The 21882-nt window shown below is 43.7% G+C and overlaps 1 protein-coding gene across 1 annotated transcript in view; it reads right to left on the minus strand.

Moving 5' to 3' along the window:
- Positions 1 to 1148: 1148 nt before the first annotated feature.
- Positions 1149 to 21882, minus strand: part of SYT13 (synaptotagmin 13) — a 53948-nt gene continuing 33214 nt past the window's right edge. Inside the window, exons 4-6 of the mRNA XM_069091482.1 lie at positions 17273 to 17568; positions 7144 to 7273; positions 1149 to 3039 (exon numbers count right to left, since the gene is read on the minus strand). Of these exons, the coding sequence (XP_068947583.1) occupies positions 2735 to 3039; positions 7144 to 7273; positions 17273 to 17568 (731 nt within the window). The 3' untranslated portion in view covers positions 1149 to 2734. The remainder of the gene's footprint in view (positions 3040 to 7143; positions 7274 to 17272; positions 17569 to 21882) is intronic.

The raw sequence follows: 21882 nt of genomic DNA on the forward strand, positions 1-21882 counted from the left end.
TCTCTCTCTCTCTCTCTCTCTCTCTCTCTCTCTCTCTCTCTCTTTCTTTCTCTCTCTCTCTCGTGCCAACCTTCCAGTTTACCAGGAACATAAAGTTCTCATTCCAGAAGACAAATAGAGAGCTCCCAAGAAACTTCTGCCACAGGGAACAAAGGTTCCAAGTTCCGCTGGTAAAATTCTAATGGGAGATGCCAAGGGTGATCTACAAATGGGGTGATGTGCTATCCTGACCTGTCTACCACATGACACACAGGAGAGAACAAAGGACCAGGAATCAGGGGATGTGCTTTCAAGTCCTGATTATTCTACTTACTCCCTTTGTAAGCTCAGACAAGTCTCTCCCCTTCTTGAGGCCTCACTTTCCCTATATGTTCAGTATAGAGTAAAATTATCTCCAATTATCTTCAGTTCTAGTATTCTGTGTTCTAAGACCCCTCCAACTCTAATGTTCTATGTTCTAGAGTCCTTCCTGGTTCTTACCTTCTATGTTCAAAGGCACTTCCCAGCTCTGACATTCTCTGTTCTAAAGTCCCTTCCAATTCGGACATTCTATGTTCTAAGGATTCTTCTCACTTTAACATTATATGTTCTATGTTCTGTGTTCTAGCTGTGACATTTTATGTTCTACATTCTAAGGTCCCATCTCTAGGAATCTGTGTTCCAGATTATAAGGTCCCTTCTAGTTCTGATGTTATACTTTCTAAAGCCTCTTAGAGCACAAATATTGTATGGGTTCTAGACTTTCTTCTCCCCACTGGAGCAAGGGATCTACTTTTTGGTATGTTAGAAAGATAAGTGTTTGACTAATAGGACTTCCAATCCCAGATACTTCTGAGAACCTGAGCTCAACCTCTCAGATTTAGAAACCATAGCTGTGCACACTTCTAGAGCTTTTCTGATGCATCCTCCTAGAAAACCAGAAGGGAAAGACAGGGAGCCAAGTCAATAATAACACTGGATTCCTCTTTAAAAAAGAATTCCCAGGAGGCCCCCAAGACTGTCTGGGCATCTCTTCTCCCTACAACTTCCACCCTGGTCAGGGATCTTTCATTCGATTTATGACCAAACCAAGAGAATCAAAGGTCGAGGGAGCTGCCTAGCACTCCTCGGTGAATCCAAGGCAGGGAACACACAGTACTCGGGTGTCCCTGGGCTTACGGCACAATCTTCTGTCCATTTAGTGGGATCCTCTTTCTATTTGTGTGGCCAACTCTTTGGAGAGTCCCATGCTAGAGGAGATTCCCAGGTCTTGGTGGAAGGGACATCAGACAACCCCTTTATTGTTACGATGGGCAAAACGAGGCCCTGGGAGGGGACCCACCCAAAGTCACATAGGCAGTAAATGTCAGAGGCAGGTTCTGAACATGCATCCTCTGACTCCAAAGCCAGGATCCTCCCTCTGTACCACAGCTGCTTTCCAACATTTTGGTCAACAAGCTGAAGGTCACATTTACTAGAGTCCACTCTCCTTGGAAATGTGAACTAAAAAACCAGTTCAGCTCAGACATTTTATGCAGTGTGCATGTCACTAAGCCTCATACACTCGCCCTTTTGCTAACTTTAGGTTGACCTTTTTGTGCAACACCAAAATGCATAGGAAAGCTTGATTCAAGGACCACATAATTAAGCTAATAATGGTAGCTGACATTTCTGTGGCCCTCTCCTCCTTTACTCCAGTTTACTCCTGTGGTCTTCTCACCCTGTAAGGTAGCCTTAGTGTCTCCATTTTACAAATGAGAAAACAGACCCAGAGGCATGATGTGACTTGCCTGTAGTTACATGGAAAGTAAAATAGGAATTGGAATCCAGATTATTTTTTGTTCACAGGGCATAGGATTCAAAGATGGAAAGGGAGAGAACTATTTCCAGAACTGTGATTTAAAAACCAAAAGGAATCAATAAAACTTATTTAAAACGAAACAGTTAGTTACCTCATTAGGATTGCAGAAGAGGTAAGAGGTCCTCACCTCTCTTGCCCAAGGCCACACAGGTACTAAGAAGCAATGCCAAGATTTGAACACAGGCCCTCTGACTCCAAACCCAGCATTTGGGTTCTCCATCATTGGATATATTCAAGCAAAGGGTGGACTTGTGTTTAATAGATGTTTCTTGATTAATTTGAATGACTATGTCTCAAAAGTGTGCTATAGAATTTATTCCTGGGTTTTTTTTGGGGGGGGGGCAGAGATTGGACCTTGAAAGTCCTTCCCCATTGACATCCAGGGGTTCTTTTAAGTCTTAAAAAATAGGGAAACTCTTCTGTTTACTCAATAAAAAGGAACATGGTGTTCAAGCAGGCATTTCAAAAATAATGGAATGTTTGTTAGATCAAGCTTTCCTTTGCCTTTTTTTCCAGGGCCTGTCTGCCCATCTGTGTGTGGGCTGTCTCATGCACATGGGCTATAAGTTACCCATCTTTTTGGCAAGTAGGAAGGGAATCACTGTATGTGCTCAGTAGCATAACCACCAAGGTCCTATTTCTGCCCTGTGATCAGGGATCAAAGGCCTTTTCCTTAGCAAACAGTGAGTGCTCAATAAATGCTCACCTAGGGATAGCCTGACTGACAGGTGACAGGGATCCTATGGGGCCTCAGCCTTCTCAAGCATCTTCCATGATATCCTGAGTCCGTGGCCTGACTGAGAGTGGGATGGGGAGAAGGCAGGGAGATGGATGGATGAAGGTAGGTGAGACAGCGAGGAGGGGCCTCGGCATCATGGCAGAGGCCTCGCGGGGCTACATCTGCAGCTGGTGCCACATGGCAATCTGCCGGCGAGGATTCTTCAGCATCTCTTCCCAGTGGCTGCGCTGAGTGCCAGTTGAGTGCAGGCCCAGGCTGCAGCGGCCCAGCACGTGGCTTTGGCCGGCCTCATCCTGGCCCAGCATTTCCAGCTCCACACTGGAGGCCCGCAGGAGGTCATCGGGCACCTCAAACATGATCATCTCATTCCACACTGGGTTCAGCTTGTGCTTGGCCCGCTTTGTCTGCTTCTTCTTGAGTCTCAGAGCCTGATGCTTCAAGGTCACCTTGACAGAGACATCTGCAAAGCATGGGGGCATGAGGGGTGGAAGGGAGGGTAAGAGAGAGAGGGTTGGTAAGTCTCTGCACACTGGTCCCCTGCTCTAGAGAAAAGCCATGGGATACCCTCTGCAATTCCTCAGGGCCCCAGCTAAACCAGTAATTAAAGGACAGACTGAACTAACCACAAAATTCTAGAATTTGGGAGCTGAACAAAAAAAAAAAAACCTGAGGGGTAATCTGATCCAACCTCCTTTTATATAGAGACAGAGAATGTAGGGATTGGGCCTAGGAACCCAACGTTTCACCCCATACATTCCTGCCCAGTCTCTTCCCATCCACCCTCCCTCCACCCATCTCTTCCCAAGAATATTGTATGGAGGTTCTCCGAGTGGGATTTTAAGTAGTTTGCATTCAGGGGTCATATATTTCAAATTGGAATGAGTGCTGGGCATGGAGGCACATGCTTGTAATTCCTGCTATTGAGAAAGGCCAAGAACAGAGGATTGCTTGAGCTCGGGAGGTCTGAGGTACACAACAGGCTAAGCCTTTTGGGCGTCCAGCAAAACTATGTCGAGGCCCCTAAGGCAGGGAGAACCAGCCCAGGTCTGAAAGCTACTCATGGTCACAAACAATTATAGTTTAGATCGGATTCTATTAAGTGAAGGGGAGGGGTTTCAAACTAAGCACTGTGAGAATTGGAGATGATAGGGTCATGGAGTGTCTCATGAACCTCAGGAGCAGTCTAGTCCACCTGCCTCATTTTACAGATGTGGAAACTGAGGCCCAGGAAGTGAAGTGACTTCAATTCAATAATTCACTTCAATAACCATTTATGAAGCATCTACATGCCAGGTACAACCACACCTTAGTCAGCATTTGGGGTGGGATTTGAATCCTGAGTCAGCCCTTTTTCCTCTGTACCAAAAGGAGAGAAAGAGCTAAGGATTGGATTGGGGAGAAGGCAGCCCTCCAAGTACAGATGGAGGCTGGGAATAACCAGCACTGAGCCTTCTCTCACTTGTTTTCAATGTCCTTCCAAGTCCGTTGGATGACTCGTCTCTTGGCTGACTGTCTGCCTGCAATTCTCTCATCTGTTTCTTGTTCTTTGAAAAAGACTTTCTCAAACATAGAGCTTGGCTCTGCTCTCATAGATTTAAAGCCACAAGAGACCTAAGGTCATCTTATCCTCCGTTTAACAGCTAGGGAAACAAAGGCTGAGAAAAGCTGTTACTTGCCCACAGTCACCCAGTCATAGACCTCAGATCGATGGCCATCTATTCCAACACCCTCATTTTACAGATGAGGAAACTGAGGCCCAGGGAAGTTCAATAACAATGCCAAAGTTACCCAGCTAGTGAGAATCTGAGGTGGGATTTGGACCTGGATCCTCTGGCCCCAGAACTAATTCTCATCCCTCTGTCCCACTTGCCTCTCAGCTTTCAAACCAACCTCTTCAGGCTCCAAATTTCCCACTGTTCCATGCTGCATACCCAACCCAAATTTCACTCAAGGGGGGCAAAAGTAGACACCCTGACCCTGAGGGTGAAAGGATTCTGGCTATTTTGTCAGAAACTTCCCCCAGGAACTTTAAGACCAAGAACAATATAGGAATTCATGGTATTTAAAGTTGAAAGAGACCTTGGGGCCATCTGGTCAAATTGTCTCATTCCAGGTAAGGAAACTAAGCCCAGAGTGGGTAAGGGACTTGACCAAGGTGACAAAGAGCAAAGCTTCAATCCTGGATCTCCTAAACAAATGTAATGCATTTATCATTATGCTGTGATAGGTTTTCATATATAACCGAACAGCCAGAGCCTGTTTCAATTAGCTCAGGGTTGTGGAAGCTAATGTGGGAGTAATTACAACTCGGTGTTTATTGCTATAATTATCACCCCTGGGTGGTGAGTGCTTCACTTTGCCAATGATATTTGAGAGACAAGAGCTATGAGAGAACTGACCTGAAGTGAGCTATAAAGAAAATCCAGTAAATCCGATAATAATTTATTAAACACCTACTATGTGCCAGCACTATGCTAAGGGTTAGGGGTACAATTAATGAAAAGAAACATCATCCCTGCCTTCAAGGAGCTTACATTCTAGTGGAGTGAGACAGGGAAGGGATAGAAAGGAAGAGATGCGATTGACTTTGTCTCCTGGCTCGGGCTTCCGCCAGTGTGGCTGATGCATTCAAGGACTCCAGAGCCAACTCTTGGAATCTCCATCCTGTAGCTACAAAGGGGCCCCAAGAATCCAGGGCAACTTGTATGACATCATGGAAGGACTTCAAGTCTTGGAGTCATGGGAGCAGGATTCTCATCTCCATTCTGTTACCCCCCTCTGGGGCTCAACTTCTTCCTGACAATTAGAGCTACTGCAAGAGGAAGGGGCTGCCCCTCGAGGGACATTTCCAAGCAATAGTTGAATATGCATGCATCGTGGGTGCTGGGGAGCTTAGTCTTGCTCAGGTTGTGGACTAGGCAATGCCTTCTAGCTCTGAGGCTCTATCATCTTCTGATTCTGAATTCTGAGAGCACAGTGAGACTGAGGCAGTGACTGGGAGATTCCTGTCCTCTTGGTATGTGTGGTTTAGTGGGAAAAATCCATGAGTTGGGGGACAGTTGGGAATCCAGTTATTTCAACTGGACTCTGTTATTTATTAGCTGTGACCTTGGACAAGTCACTTTTCCCTGGGCCTCAGTTTCCTCTTTTGTGAAATGAGGGAGTAGAAATTGATGGCTTCTGAGACCTTTCTTGTTATCAGTTCTATGGTCCTGGCCCTCCTGAGTCCACATCATCAGCCCATGGGGCCACATTGCTACCAATGGCAAGGTGATATCTCTCAGAGGTTCTTTGAGCCTGGGCATCAGGAATGAAAAGTCTCAGGGTCCTGGGGCCTGAAAGGATACCATTTGGGTAGGCACTCTGGCACACCGGTCCCCATAACAAACATATTCTCTGAGTGGCAGGCTCCATCAACTAGTCCCCACATACCTTCTGCCATCACACACACTCAGCTGGTATGAAGGTGGAGAATTGGCACATTCTGAAGAGAGTGGAGATTGAAACTAGACTGAACTCAAATGCTATCTGGGACACTTCCTCGCTGTATGACCTAGGCAAGTCACTTTATCCCCCTTGCCTCAGTTTCCCCACAAGTAAAAAAAAGAGTCCCAGGATCATAGCATCTTAGAAACCACCAAGTCTAACCCCATCTCATAGATGAAGAAACTGAGGTAAAGAAAGGTAAAGGGACTTAGCCCCGTCACACAGCTAGCAAGTGTCTGGGGCAGGATTTGATTTCAGTACTTCCTAATCTCAAGTCTATCCACTGCACTACCTCAGAAAGGGAATTCATCCATGCAGGTAGCAAGGTGGACTCATGGACTTGGAGCTGGAAGGAAATGTAAAGATCCTCCCGATCAGCAGTTCTCAAAGTATCATCAGGAGCCTATGGGATCCCTGAGTCCCTTTCAGGGGGTCTATGAGAGCAAAACTCTTTATAATAATATTAATCAATTTTAATTTCTAAAATGATAAATATAGAGACACATAAAAAAAAGCTTTAGAGAGGAGGGGTCTCTCCTCAATAATTTATGAGTGTAAAGGGGTCCTGAGAAGTCAGGGGAAGGAAACAAGCATTTATTGTCTACTGTGTGCCAGTAACTGTGCTAAGCTTACAGATATTATGCCACTTGATCTTCAAATCAGCCCTAGGAGGGAGACACTATTATTATCTCAGCTTAACAGCTGAGGAAACTGAGATAGAATAAATGACTTCCCTAGAGTCACACAGCTCATAAGTGTCTGAAACTGAATTTAAATTCAGATCTTCCTGACCCCAGGCTCAGCCCTCTATCCACTGAGTCACCTGGCTAAGACCAAAAACTTTAAGAACTGCTGATCTGAATGAATCCCTCCATTTTACAAATGAGGAAGCTGAGAGATAAATATATTTCTCCAAACCACATGCATAGTAGTTTGGTAGAGCTGGTATTCAAACACAAGTCTTCAGATTCCAAATCCTACTGTCCCACAAGCCTATCCCTTCATGGCTCTCTTCAGTCATGTCCTCTGGGGCTAAAGAAAAGGCACTACCCATTGTTCCTGATGCTGCCCCACTCACCCTTCCCTAGGACATCTTTGGACTGGTTGGAATGCAGATTCTTTGCCTTGATCAGGACCACGAGGAGTCGGTTGGCTGCTGGGAGGTAGCTGATGGAGAGGAGGACTTCACCAGAGCCAGTGGCCAGGGCCTGGGAAGGGAAAAGGAGACCCAAGTAAAAAGGTTGACTCTGAGCTGGCTTCAGTCTGAAGAAGGTAGGGTTGGGGTCAATTGTTTATCATGAAGTCTTGTGGACAATCAGGAAATCTTGCAACCACCACAACAGCAGCACATCAACTTTCTATACTGTTTGCCAAATTAGCAGAAAGGGAACTGGATAAAAAAAAATCTGGATTCAAGACTCAGTTCTCATGGGTATTTTTTGTGTGACCTTAAGACACGTGACTTCACTAATCAATCTGGTCCTATTTCCTCATCAGCAAAATGAGAGGAGGGAGCTAAATCATCTCAAAGGTTCTTTCTGTCCCCAAGGTTTCAAAGCCATTATGTAAAAATTGAGAAGCAATATGATCAGAGTTAAGAAATGAAAAGTCAAGATTCAAACTAAGCAAGCATTTATTAAGCACCTATATATACTACATGCATAATATCAGCACCTCTGGGTTGGAGTTTTAAAGACAATAACTGGGACAATTCCTACTCAAAAGGAGCCCATATCCTAAAGAAGAAGACAACGGGCACATATAGGGCATCCCAAAAGTCTTTTTGCTTATAAGCTAGTAAAGTTTTATGGACAGTAAGACTTTGGGGATACATTGTAGGAGTATATATGGAAAAAATAGAAAGAGAATAAATAGAAAGTCATTAAATACAAGGTAATTAAGAAGGGAGGGCATTAGCTCAGAAAAAGACTTCCAGTAAAAGGTAGTGCTTGAACATTTTTAAAGGAAGAGAGGAACATTAAAAGATACAGGTGAGGAGGGAATACTTTCCTGGCATGGGGGATGACCTAATGCAAAGGCTTCCCTGTGTCAGAAACAGGGAATGAGGTTAGTGTGGTTGGATCACAGAGTGTAAGAGAGAAGTAATTTTCAATGGGGCTGGAAAGATAGGTTGAGGTCAGGTGGTGAAGGACTTAAAAAGCTAAACAGAAGAAATTATATTTTTTTTGGATATAGGAATTTATATTTCCTAGAGGAAAGAAGGACTCTGTTAAGTAGGGGGTGTGATGTGTTGAAATATGTGGTTAAGGAAAATCCCTTTCAGCAGTATTGAGGATGGAGTGGAGTGGTGAGACCTGAGGCAGAAAGACCAAGGAGGAAACTGCTGTGATAATCCAGGCCACCAGTGATGAGGACCCAAACTAAGATGGCAGCTGCATAAGCAGGGAGAAGGAGTTGGGAAGGAGAGGTAGAGAGAAAGAACCTGACTAGCTGCATAAGGTGAGGGAGCGGGACCAGCAGAGTATAACAAGGGTATGAACCTAGGACTTGGAAAAGTGGTGATGTCTTCAGCAGAAAAAGGGAAGTCTGGGAGAGGAGAGGGACCAAAGGGGAGCTCTCTACACCTGGTGAGTGTGAAGTGACCCAGGGAGCCCAGTTTGAAATGTCCCATAGGCAGCTAGGGATGTGGAGCTGAAGTCAGAGGAGAAACTGCTTACTCTAAAACACCCATGATCCTTCCTCCATGTGGTGCCTCATTTAATCCATGGGAGGAGGAGAGAAGAGAAAGATAGAAAGACAGATAATGGGGAAATGGCTGAACGAATTGTGGTATATGATTGTGATGGAATACTGCTGTGCTATACGAAATGATGAGCCCAATGATCTTAGAAAAACATGGAAAGATTTGCATGAAATGTGAAGAGTGAAATGAGCAGAAACAAGAGAGCATTGCATACAGTAACAGCAATATTGTTTTAAGAACTGCTTTAAGTGAATAAATTGTTTTGTCTATTATAAATACCCAGATTAAATATAAAGGACATATGAAGAAAGATACTATCTGCACCCAGAGAAAGAAATGATAAAAAGAGGTATAGAATAACTTATTCTAATTAATAACTTTTATATTTCTATCTATTTGTGGTAGCCATCTCTGGGGATGGGAGGGAAGAAAATACAAATTTACATGACAATTTTGTTATATATTTTAAAGGAATAGCAAATTGCACAGAGTAGATTTGCAGTTTCATATATACAATGATCTTTTTATTGTTTTATGTTATGGTAATGTTTGTTTTACTCCATAAATTAAAAATAAAATAAAAAAGAAATACAGGTAATGCAACTGAGTCATTTCTATTAAGCAGAAGGATGATATTGTGTTATTGGGGGGGGGGAAGGCAATCAGAGTTAAGTGACTTGCCCAGGGTCACATAGCTAGTAAGTGTCTGAGGCTGAATTTGAACTCAGGTCCTCCTGACTTCAGCACCTTATGTTTCTTTTTCTTTTCTTATTTTTTGAGATAACATAAGATATTTTTATTTATTAAATAGCCCCAACTCAACCCAACCCTTACCATTATCATGGCACCTTTGGCAAAAAGAACTTTCTTTTTTTATGTAAAAACAATCTTAACTTTTTTTTTTGTTGAGTTCCAAATTCTTTCCCTCCCTTCCCCACCCATTGAGAAGGCAAGCAATTCGAAATAGGTTATATATGTGTAGTCATGCAAAACACATTTCCATGTAAGTCATTCTGTGAAAGAAAACAAACACAAGAAAAAGAAAGTAAAGGAAAAGTATCTTTGATCTAAATTCAGGCTCTACCAGTTCTTTCTCTGGAGATGAACAACGCCTTTCATCATAAGTCCTACGGAATTGTCTTGAATCATTGCATTGCTGAAAATGTGCTTATTTTTAAATGGGAGTTATTTCAAAGAAAACACTGGCTGCCCAGGAGCCATAAACTTCAGGGGAACTGACCAAGCCTCCCCTCATCCTGAGATGCTTCTCCCACTTTAGTCCCCGGCTGAAGCAGAGCTGAGCTCTCTTCCCCTTGCTCCCTCCCAATACATTATTCCTGGGTGGGGTGAGAGAGAAAGTTCATCAATGGAGCCCAACCACCCCTGGCAGGCTTGGGGCCATGTGTGTGAGAAAGAGGAGAGTAGCAACAAAGATCAAGGTGAGTGAGTGGTGGTCTACAGAGACTCCTGATGGGCCACTTTAGGAAAGAATATGGGAAACGAAGTGGGAAAAGTTCTCAGTTCTTCAGCACCTTCTGCGTCACCAATAGCTTTCTCCCAAACAGCCCTTCCGGGTAGGCTGTCCTCATTCTACAGATAAAGAACCCCAAGAGAGAGGTGTCTTGTCCAGAGTCAGAGCTGGTGAGTCACAGAGCAGGGACTCAGACCCAAACCCTCTTTCTCCACTGCACCATGCTGTTTCCTTTCAGAAAAGCAATGATGTCTAATTATTACATGGTGGATAGAATACCAGATTTAGAGGGGGTGGAAACTGGAGATCAATTTTTGCCTCCAAAAGTCACTTCCCCTCTTTGATCTTCAATTTCCTCATCTGTAAAATAAAGATAACTTATGTGGTACCTCCATCCCTAGGAATCGATGAGGATCAGGTGACACAATCCTTAGAAAAACTATTTTGCTAGCTTTAAAAGGCTATGGAAATGTCAAGCCTACATAAATATAGGGTGGCCACCCAACTATCATTGATAAGAGTTTTTAAAGCTTTACAAAGTGCTTTACAAATATTTTCTCATGAGCCTCAAACAACCCAAAATAGCAGATGTTATCATCATCATCATCATCATCATCATCATTATATCCATTTTTCAGATTAAAAAAAGAGAGAGAGAGAAACAAAGAGGTTCAGTGACCTGCCCAAGGTCAAATGACTAGTAAATATCTGAGACAGGATCCAAATTCTTCTCTTCCTTTCTGCACATCCTTCATTCACTCCAATGCGCCACCTAGCCAGCTGTGGAAATATTGCAGGAGAGGGGCTGGAAACTGACGCCGAATTTCATTGAGAGATGGAACTCCCTAGTGAGGAAACCATTCCTATCAATGCTTAGCTTTTGGAACTCCAACCAATGCAAGCATAAGCCATGATGCCAGAGGACTGCAGAGGAAGGACCCCTGCCAATAAATTAATGGACTTAAAATGCATAACGAAACATACAATATTGAACATGGACCATGTGTAAATCTGCTTTTTTTAAACTATGAATATTTGTTATAAGGGCAAGGTGACCAGGAAGAGGTCTTAAATCTGAGAGGGGCAAGGCAGTTTGGTCATAATTTAAGAGTTTAAAGTTTATTTGGGAGATAAGATAAAATTGATTAATAAGATATTATTGCTACTTTGTAGCTACTTATATGTATCATATATACACATATATGTGTGTGTATACATATATATATATATATCTATATATATATGTATATTTAAGTTCCTGTTGATTTCCCCAATTAGAATGTAAGCTCCTTGAGGGAAGGGACTATTTTTGCTTTTTCTTTGTATTCTCAGCCCTTTGTGTAGTGCCTAGGCACATAGTAAACACAATAAATGCTTATTGATTGATTGGACAGATGTCTAAAATTTGAAATAATCTATTTTAATATAAAGAATGCTGTTAGATTAGGAATCAGAGGGCCTCAGTTCAAATACTCACTCTCTTTCTAAATACCTGTGTGACCTTGGGAAAATCCTTCAGTTAGGCTTCAGTTTCCTCATCTGTAAAATTGGAGGGGGAGGGGGCTAGATGACCTCTGAGGCCCCTTTCTACTCTAAATCCCCTAGCCATAACATTAATACCAAAAGAAAACTAAGAGTTCATTCATTTCACAGATGAGGAAACTGAGTCCCAGAGAGGGTAGGTTACTTGTGCTGGGTCACACAGCTAATTAGTGGCAGAACTGAGACTCAAGAGATTGATGAGTTCTGATTCCTAAGCCCCTACTGTTTAGACCACGTCATGTTTTCCACACCTGCCTGATCCATCCGCCTCCACCTTCAAAGGATTTGCTGGTGAAAATAACTCGTCTCCCCTTCTCATTGTTTCCCAGGCCTTTTCCTCTTTGCTCTGCTCCCTTCTCCTTCACCTCCAGATCTCAATGAATGATTCAAGCTGTGTGTTTCGGCAGCACGTTGCTCTCCAGGGTCCCTGGTGACGCAAACCTGACTTTTTTGCTAAGCATCTTCCGGCAGAACTAGGGCACATCTTTCAACTAACACTAGTCCTGCTGTTAACACCTTCCTGCCCAGATAAGTAATTTATCTGAGATGCAATAGATTACAGATTTTCTCTTGTTTTCTTGGTGTCTGCCAAGCTTCACTGAACCAGAGGGAGTAGGTGACCTCCCTGGTGGGTACTTTTATTCTACTGAAAATACTCACATGCCAACCTTAACCCTGCCCCCCTGGTGAATACTCAGACTGGAGTCTTATGGATACATCACAAAATCACTGGCTCCGAGGATTGGAAACTTGAAAGGGGACTCAACAGTCATCTAGATCAAACCATATACAAAAGGAATGCCAATAACATACCTCAGAGATTTCTAAAGAGGGGGTCTACCATGCCTTGAGGCAGCCATTCCACCTTGAGACAGTTCTAACCGCTAGCAGTTAGCATGCCTCTTTTCAGCTTTCTCCCATGGTTCCTAGTTCTGATTCCTGATGCCAGACAGAGTAAGTGTAGTCCCTTGTCCACATGCCTGCCTTTTGGACACTTGAAGACGGCTAGAATGCCTCCAGAGTCTTCTCTTGTCCAAGTTAAACATGCCCAGTTCCTTCCACTGAGCCTCCTATCACAAAAACTCCTCCTCGGGACACTGTCCAATCTATTAATGTCTTTAAGTTCATCAATCAATCAACATTTATTAAGCACCTACTACATTCCCAGTCTAAACACTGGAGATACAAAAAGAGGCAAAAAGCCTCTGCCCCCAAGGAGTTCACAAGAGAATGAGAACAGCATCCTTCTCAAACAGCAGCGCCCAGAACGAAATGCAGCCAATCCAGCTGAAGTCTGGCGAAGACAGAGTACGTCGGGACTGTCACCTCCCTTTGCTGGGGAACTTCCCCCCTCTTACATACTCCATTAGCCAGGGGTTTTTGGCTGTCACATCACAGATGTATGTATGCATGCATGACAAATAATGATGGTAACTGTTATTTACATTGTGTTTTTAAGGCTTCAAAAGCACTTCATGTAAGTTAGGCTATTTGACTGTGGGAAGAGAATCACAGAACATGGGACAGCAGAGATGTCATGGACCTAGAATGCAGAACATAGAGCGGTAGAGCAGGGAGAATCCTTCTAACATTAAGGGGCAGAACCGGAGGAGAGCCCTGAATACTGGAAGGAGCTTTAGAATATGATTCAGAGAAGAGGAGAAGTAGAAAGATCTGTGAAGACAACCGAACCATAACTTTGGAGCTGAAAGGGACTTCAGAGGCCATCTAATTTAATCTAATTAATTTCTCATTTTACAAATGAGGAAACTAAGGCTCAGGGAAGTCAAGGGATTTTGACAAGCTAGTGAGCATCAGAGATAAGATTTGAACCCAGAGTATCTGATTCTAAAGTCATCTGTCTTTCCACTGTACCATATTGCCTCAACCTTTACTTTATACACGAGGATAATAAAGTTCCAGTGGCAGGTAGGTGGCACAGCAGATAAAGTGCCAAGCCTGGAGTCAGGAAGACTCATCTTCCTGAGTTTGAATCTGGCCTCAGAAATTCACTAGCTGTGTCACCCTAGGCAATTCACTTCACCCTGTTTGCCTCAGTTTCCTCATCTGCAAAATGAGGTGGAAACAGAAATGGCAAAACCCCAAATGCGGTGACAAAGTGTCAGACACAACTGAAAATAACAGAAAAAGACTGAACACTGACTGAAGAAATGGGGGGAGGGCAGAAGAGACTATTAGGATTCAAGGGTATGATGTGTATGATAAGCCAGCCAAAGGTACTGAGAAGGAGCAGGCAGACAGGCAGGAGAACCAGGAAAGAACCTGGATAATCATCCAATTATTCAATGAGGATGACTTCTATGTCCTTTTGGTGGAACTGGAAGAGAACCCTAGGCTGGGGGGAACCTAGAAAGTGAGAAGCAGAAGGACCCATTCAAAGGTTTAGAGATATCTTCCACTACATGAGATGGGGAGAGTGAAAGACTGAATTAGGTGCCATATTTAGGGACTTATTCTAGTTCTGAGATCTATACCCAGAACTTTTGATGCCTCTGTTTCCCATCATATTTACACATTTCCCCCACCCCAAACTTGTCCTCTTGGGAGAGATTCGTACTAGATTTCCTCAGCAGTTCTGCCAATTCCAGCTACCTCTACCCAGATATTGACCCTGCAGGAAACGAGGAAAATTTCAAAAGCCACAGCTAAGGACCACATCCATCTCCTGAAACAGTTTGCTTATTAACTTAATGAGCAAAAATGTGGGTCCATCATCCTAGGCCTTCAGTCAATGACTGCCCAGAAAATCTGAGTACAAAGACTTATTACATCTCAGACTTCAGATCTGGATTCAGTCTGTGGTTTCAGCTTCCTCCAAATCAGATGTACTTTCTCAGACCAATTCTTCATAGTTAAAAGGGAAAGGGGGAATTATAAAAGCACAAAGAATGGGCAAGGTGGGATGTGTAAGTGCCCAGTTCTCTCCTGAAGTTCAGCCATCTATTTGAGGGAAGCATCGGCCATAAAAGTAAATGTGGTAGATAATGTTGACTGCTGGTTGGAAAGACTTTTTAATTTGATTGTAACAAGTTAGAAGTGGAAGGGACTTTAGGGTTCGGAGCATAGAATATCTAGGTGGTGCATTGAAGGCAGAAAGACTAGAGGCAGGAAGATTAAAGAGGAAACTTTTGCCATAGTACAGGTGAGAAGTGAGGAGAGATTGAATAGAGTGGTGACTGGGTCAGTAGAGAAGAGGATGCATGAGACAGACGTGGAGATGGGGAAAAAACAAGATTTGGCAAGTGGTTGGGTTTGTGAAGGGAGTACCAAGGAGAAAATGAGGGGGATGCTGGAGTTATGAAACTGGGTGATTGGAAGGATGACCTTGGCATAAGTGAGGACATGTAATGTTAATGGATCTGAAGATCTCCCATGCCCCTTTGTACTGGCAAGTAAGCAGGTACTTAGCACCTTGTTTCAAGCTAACTCCTTGTTTAAGCTATTTAATTAACGCAGAAGTAGTTAACACCTGGGGAGGAAGCTGCTGATGTAGCAGGAGGGGGAAATGGGGAGGAGCTATACTGTATATAGGGAAAAGCACCTATATAGGGAGGCTGCAACTTCTGCTGAGACCTTTCCTTTGGGAACTTCTGCTAAGAACTTCCAACAACCAGGCTGAGGAGCTACCATGAGTGAGAGAGGAGGATCCCTGCTTGAGGGAGCCTGTTCTGATGTGAAGGCTTGGATTAACTGCATTAACCATATGTATCAACTTCGTGGTTACTGTAATGACTTTGACTTTCTGGCTCTGGGACTCAGCTTTCTGGTTCTGGGACTTGGTTTTCTGGTATTTGAATAAAGCCTTTGGTTTTTCCATCTATGTGGAGAGTCTGCTATATTTTGTGATTTACAACTATACCAGCATATTTACAACCACCGTGGGTGTTGTGAATATTGCATTATTGTTACAGGATATTTGGAAGAAACATTGGAGGGGAAATCCTGAGTTCTGGTTTGGACACATTGAGCTTGAGATGTCTACAGGGCATCCAGTTTGAAGTGTCCTGTACATGGAGAGGGATGTGAGACTGGAGCTGAGGACATACAAAGTAGCTCTGGATATTGCATAGATCTGGGAGACATCAGGGAAGAGATAATAATTAAGTCCATGCAAGCTGATGAGACCACAAAGTGGGACAGTGTAAAGGCTCTTAGACAAAAGAGACTCTTAGGGTTCAAGGGTATGATATGTATGATAAGCCAGCCAAAGGTACTGAGAAGGAGCAGGCAGACAGGCAGAAGGAAGACCAGGAATGACCCTGGAGCAAAAAGAATGTCCAGGAGGAGGCAGAATCATCAGTACTGCAAATACTGCAGAGAGATCCTTCAGAAGGATGAGGCCTGAGACAAGGCCAGGAAATGAAGCCATCCCAGGGCACCAGCTTTCAATGGAGTGATGAGTCTGGAAGCCAAACTGCAAAAAGGTAAGAGAGTAGGAGGAAAGGAGGCAGAAGTGTTAGTGAGTGTAACTTTTCTAAGGAATCTGGCTGACAAAGGGTCAGTGGGGATGGGGGAGTCTGGTGAGGGAAGGGACTAGTGGAGAGAGAGAGAGAAAGATGAGAGAAGGGCAATCTGGAGAATGGAGGATTGACTTGGACCAAGGACAGCTAAGTGGTGCAGTAGATACAGTGTCAGGCCTGCGGTAAGGAAGACCCAATATTCCTGAGTTCAAATCTGACCTTGGACACTGGTTGTGTGACCAGTCACTTCACCCTGTTTACCTCAGTTTCCTCATCTGTAAAATGAAATGGGAAAGGAAATGGCAAACCACTCCGGCATCTTTGCCAAGAAAATCCCACATAGGGCCACAAAGAGTTGGACATTACTGAACGACAACAAAAGGGTTCGCATAGAGGTTGGCCTAAGAATTGAGAAGGGCCACCTCTTCATCCAAGACTGACATAAAAGAGAAAATTCTGGGAGATATGAGATGTACAGGCAGTCAGGGCTGTGAGATGAGGAGGAATGGCGAGGCATCAGTTAGCAACAAATGACCTGATTATCTGAGTGAAGTATAAGATTGTGGAAGGGGGATGAGTGGGAGAGAGAGAAGGGAAAGCCTAGAACAGCTGATGTGGGCCCCTTCCAGCTCCAGAGCTGGGATTCTATGAATGTTCCATAAATAAGCCTGTTTCATCCTTATGATGATTCTATCCTCTCACAAGCCAAGTAATAAAAATCCATATTTGTAGAGGACTTAAAGGTGGACAAAGTATCTCACTTGATGTCTCACAACTAGCTGGTGGGAAAGTCAAGCAGACATTATTATCCTCATTTGCCAGATGGGGACACTGAGTCTTGAAAAAGTGAATTGCCCAGGGTCACACAGCTAGAAAATAGCCTCTGGTCCACATCACATCACAGGCTTTTCCTTCCCTTCCATGCTGTCCATCAGGCTGGATAGGAGAAAGCATGCCTTGTTTTTTCCTAATGGAAAAAGGCCCCCAAATCAGAGTGGGATGGACATACCTTGGCAGAGGTCTTCAGCTCCCCCCACTGGGCTGTCCCCAGGGGTATCCCATCCAGGTGCAGCTGGAGCTCCCCCACAACACTGTGCCGGGAGAACCTGTCACAGGTTCTCAAGGTCAAGGTCAAGGTGGCTGCTGGCTTCTCTTCCTCAGGCAGGGGGAAAACCAGGGCCTCCTCCCAGGTGGTGTGGGGCAGCCTCTTCTTCAAGGCTGTCTGTGCCTCAGTGGTCCCTGACACACTTGTCACACTTCCTTGGATGTAGCAATCACAGCCTGCATCATGGTCCCCTGTCACAGCTGCAGAACAAACAAAGGGACAATGAATGAACAATGAAAATACAGGATCCAGGAGACAGCTGGCAAGGTGTGATGTTAATGGGATATAAGATCTTCCCTGCCCATTCATAGGCCTCAGGTGGAGCCCATTAAGGGAAGCTTGCTGAGGGGAGGCTTGCTTGTAGGAAGGCTTTTACACCTTTTGCTAATTTCTAATTAGGCAATGAGTCAGGAGGGTCGTGATGCCTTCTGGCTCTGAGAGGGATATATATATATATACTAGTTGGCATTTTGCTTCGGGGGCCAACTTATGAGAAAGATCTTGTGATTTCCTGGTCAGGATTCTGAGTGGCCATATTTTCAGAGCTCCCCAACTGCTCAGATGTAAAGGCTCTCTCCATCCAGAGATGTATGTAAAGGGTATGGTTGATTCTGGCAGTCAGAGCCCTGTCTGTTGGTCTTTATTTTTTTGCTTGTATTTTCTGTTGGTATTTTCTCTGAAGTTCAGGATGCTGACTTTCTCTTTGAATTAGTGAATGTAATTTTAAAAGGTTGTTGACCCCTTAAACAGCTATCTTTCCTAGTAAAGCAGACCTAAGAACCTGTGCTAGCAGCCATCTTGGGTATGCCAGTGTGGTTGCTACTACGCAAGGGAATGCATTGAACCACTCTGTGCTGGATCACAGAATGTCAGAAGTGGCAGGGACTTAGAAGTCATCTAACCCAATCCCCCCAATTGACAAAGGAGGAAATTGAGCCGCCCAAAGTGAAGGAACTTGTCCAAGGTTTCTAAATAGTAATGAGCAGAAATGGGATTCAAACTCTCATCTTCTGATTCTAAAGCTCAGTCTAACATTCTATATTGGGCTCACATGGAAGCAATGGAAATGTGAGTTTGATGGAAGACCTGCATGTTAGAACTCAGAAATATAATGGACTCAGAGACTGTTAGGGCAGAATGAGACTTCAGAGATCATCTAATCCAATCCTTTTCATTCTTACAGATAAGTAGCCTGGGACACAGAGAGGGGGATGTAGGTTGCCAAAAGCCACACAGCAAAGTCAAGAGTAAATCCAGGACTAAACCCTGGCTATCCTGAGTTCCAGTACTGTGCACTCACCCCTATACAGCACTCCCTTTGAGCAAACCTCTTCTGCAAAAATGTTTTTAAAAGAGGTTTGGAAAAACCCACTGGGGACAGGACAGTCTGGTCTTGGAGATCAGGCCAAGAGCCTTGGGCTTGGAGCCAACAGACCTGAGTCTTGGCTCCCTCCCTCACTAGCTGGGTGATCCAAGGCAAGTTTCTTCAACTCTGTGAACTTCAATTCTCTCAATTAAAAATGGGGGTGATGAGATTTTCATAATCTACCTCACCCTAAGTAAGGGATTGGGTAAAGATTAAAGCCTTGTTGAAACAGGAGATGATGCCAAATACAAGGGAAAGAATACATCACTGGGATTCAGGAAGTTTTCTCTTTAGTAGCTAGGTGGCACCATGAACAGAACACTGGGCTTGAGTCAGGAAGATCTGAACTCAAATTCAGCGTCAGACACTTACTATCTGTGTGACCCAGGGCAAGTCACCTAACTTCAATTTGCCTCATTTTCCTTATCTGTAAAATGGGGGTCATTATGGCACCTTCTTCACACAGTTGTGAGGACTGAGTGAAATAATATTTGTAAAGTACTTAGCACAGTGCCTAGAACATGGTAGATATGTAATAAATGCTGGGTTCTTTCCTCCCTCCCTTCCCTTTTCCTTTCCCTTCCTTCTCTCTCTCCCTTCTTCCATTCCTTCCTTTCTTCTACATGACCTTTGGCAAGTCATTTCCTTTCCCTGAATCTCAGTCTCTTAGTTTGTAAAAATGAAACAGATGGATCACATAACCTTTAGTGTCTGTTAGATCTGGAATTCCATGTTCTAGTCTCTAATCTACCATTCTGATTCTATATTCAATGATTTCTTCTGCCTCTAACATTCTATGCTTCATGGTCTACTACAGCTACATTCTAAGTTCTGCGTGCTATGTCCCCTTCTAGCCCTTACCTTGTGTTCTGCATTACAAAGTCCTGTCTGGGTTTAATGATTTGTGTTTTACACTCTATAACCTCTTCCAGCTCTAGAATTTTCTTCCTGAAGTCCCTTTTGGAGTGAACATTCTACTTTCTATGTCTGAAGGTTCCTTTTAGCTCAGATATTCTATGTTCTAAGGACCTTCCAGCTCTGACATTCTGTGTTCTAAGGTCCCTTCCAGCCCTGAAATTCCATGTTCTAAGGACCCTTCCAGATCTGATACTCTAGGTTCTAATTTCCTTTTACCTCTAAATCCTATGATCCCATGATTGTATCTCTGTGACCTGTTTCTCCAGAGATTTTCCATCCAGAAGATTTTCTCGCTACCACAGCACTGGGGCCAAATTGCTTGTTGTTTTTGCTATCCCATAAAAATGATAATTAGATTATTCTGTATTTAAAATATTTACCACAAAACTATTTGTAATGGGAGTCATTTGGATGCTGGCTCATTAACGTGATTTTGTATTCTGATCACTGACATTCTTAATGGTTTTTAATTTATGTTTATCCAGAACCTGGCATGGGAGGGAGGCTTTCAGAGAATACAGTGTACACTGGTGCATTCTCTCCCATCCCCCACCCCCAGCTAGATGAGAATGGGAAGGTTCCATTTCTTATGTAATTTTACAGGGGAGGAAACTGAGGCTTAAGGAGAGGAAGAGCAATACTCAGAAGGAAGGGAACCAGGATAGTCTTGGGGGGTTGAAATGGGACCACTTAGCTCTAAACTGCACTGGCTCATAGCCCTCAGAGGAGGGACTTCTCAGGGCTGATCATTCCCAGGCTGGCAGTAAAATGTTACCTCCTGATCCCCCCTTCCTGGCAAAATGACAGTTTCCAGGCCTCTGTGCTAGAGACAGCGGCCAAGAGAGAAACACAACTACAAGTCTCCATAAGAACGTCGTGTTTCCTGGCCAAGTATGCCCATCATCATGACTGCATCCCTAAGCATGCCTCTAACCCAGAGGTAGGCTGGCAAATGTTTAACAACATTTACAAACTTTTTTTTCTGGCTCTACAAACTTTTTAAAAAATATGCCCACAACATATTTTTATGTTTAACTTGCATTTTAAAGATTTTCTCTATCACTTTGTTAAGTCTAGATAATAAAACAATAAATCAAGCTCTGACTTTAGCATCTGGCCATTTCCGAGATATTGAACATTTAATAGAAGGTAAACTGGCACCAGCACATCCCTGTCCTACCTAGGAGCTCACCCTCTCCAAACTAGGCTTTGGCTGGGGGAGAGATAGCATGGTACATGGGGAGGAGAAGCAAGCTAAGTAACGAGAAGTAGAAGACCGCTGATCTGGGAGCCAGGTGACCAGAGCAGCTAGGGTCTAGCTGTGGGACCCTGAGAGGTCAGCTGACCTCGGTTTCCTTACCTATAAAATGGAAATAAAGTAAATTATAATCAATAGTAATGGTATTGAACCAATCCAACCCAATCCTATTCAATCCAATATAATCCATTCCATTCCAAGCTAATCTAACCCATTCCATTTATTCTCATTATATCCATTCCAATTCAATGCAACCCATCCATTCTGATCCAATTCAATCCAATCCAACCAATTAGAATTTACTAATGAATTACTAATACTATTAATATTAATTAATAATATGTCATGTGCTTGCAATACAGGGGAAAAATGAAATAATCTTTGTCCTCAAGGAGCTTACATCCTCCTGGAGGGGATGGTGGAGGATGTAACATACAAACAAGAACATGCATGATACTTGGAGGAGGAGAAAGGGGAAGGAGGAGGAGGAGGAAGACAGGAAAGGAGGCAATATCAACAACTAAGGGAACCAAGGTCCTTAAAGGAAGCTAAGTACTCTAAAAGATGATGGTGAGTTGGGAGTACAATCCAAGTATGTGCAACAGGATGGGCAAAGGCATAGAAATGGAGATAGCAGGTCAGTTCCTGAGAAAGGGAGACTAGAGCCAGATGGTGAAGGACTTCAGGTGCCAAACTGAGGACTTTGCCCATTATCTTAGAGCAACAGGCAGCCACTGAGGATCCTTGAACTGAGAAGTGGCATGCTCAGATCTGTGCTTCTAGTACATGTGAAATAATCCAGGCGAAAGTGCTTTGAAAGATTAAACTCATGGTTCCAGTGTGGGCCATTGAGTGTGCCCCAACTGATCAGTTAGGGTAGTGCCGTTCCAGTCGGCAAGCATTCATGGAGGACCTGTGCTAGGCGCTAACTGAAGCCTATGGAGTACCTGTGCTAGGCACTAACTGAAGCCT

Source organism: Petaurus breviceps, unplaced genomic scaffold, assembly GCF_028583685.1.
Source record: "Petaurus breviceps papuanus isolate PSGF00001 unplaced genomic scaffold, PetGlider_PUasm1.0 188, whole genome shotgun sequence".
NCBI classification, from domain to species: domain Eukaryota; kingdom Metazoa; phylum Chordata; class Mammalia; order Diprotodontia; family Petauridae; genus Petaurus; species Petaurus breviceps.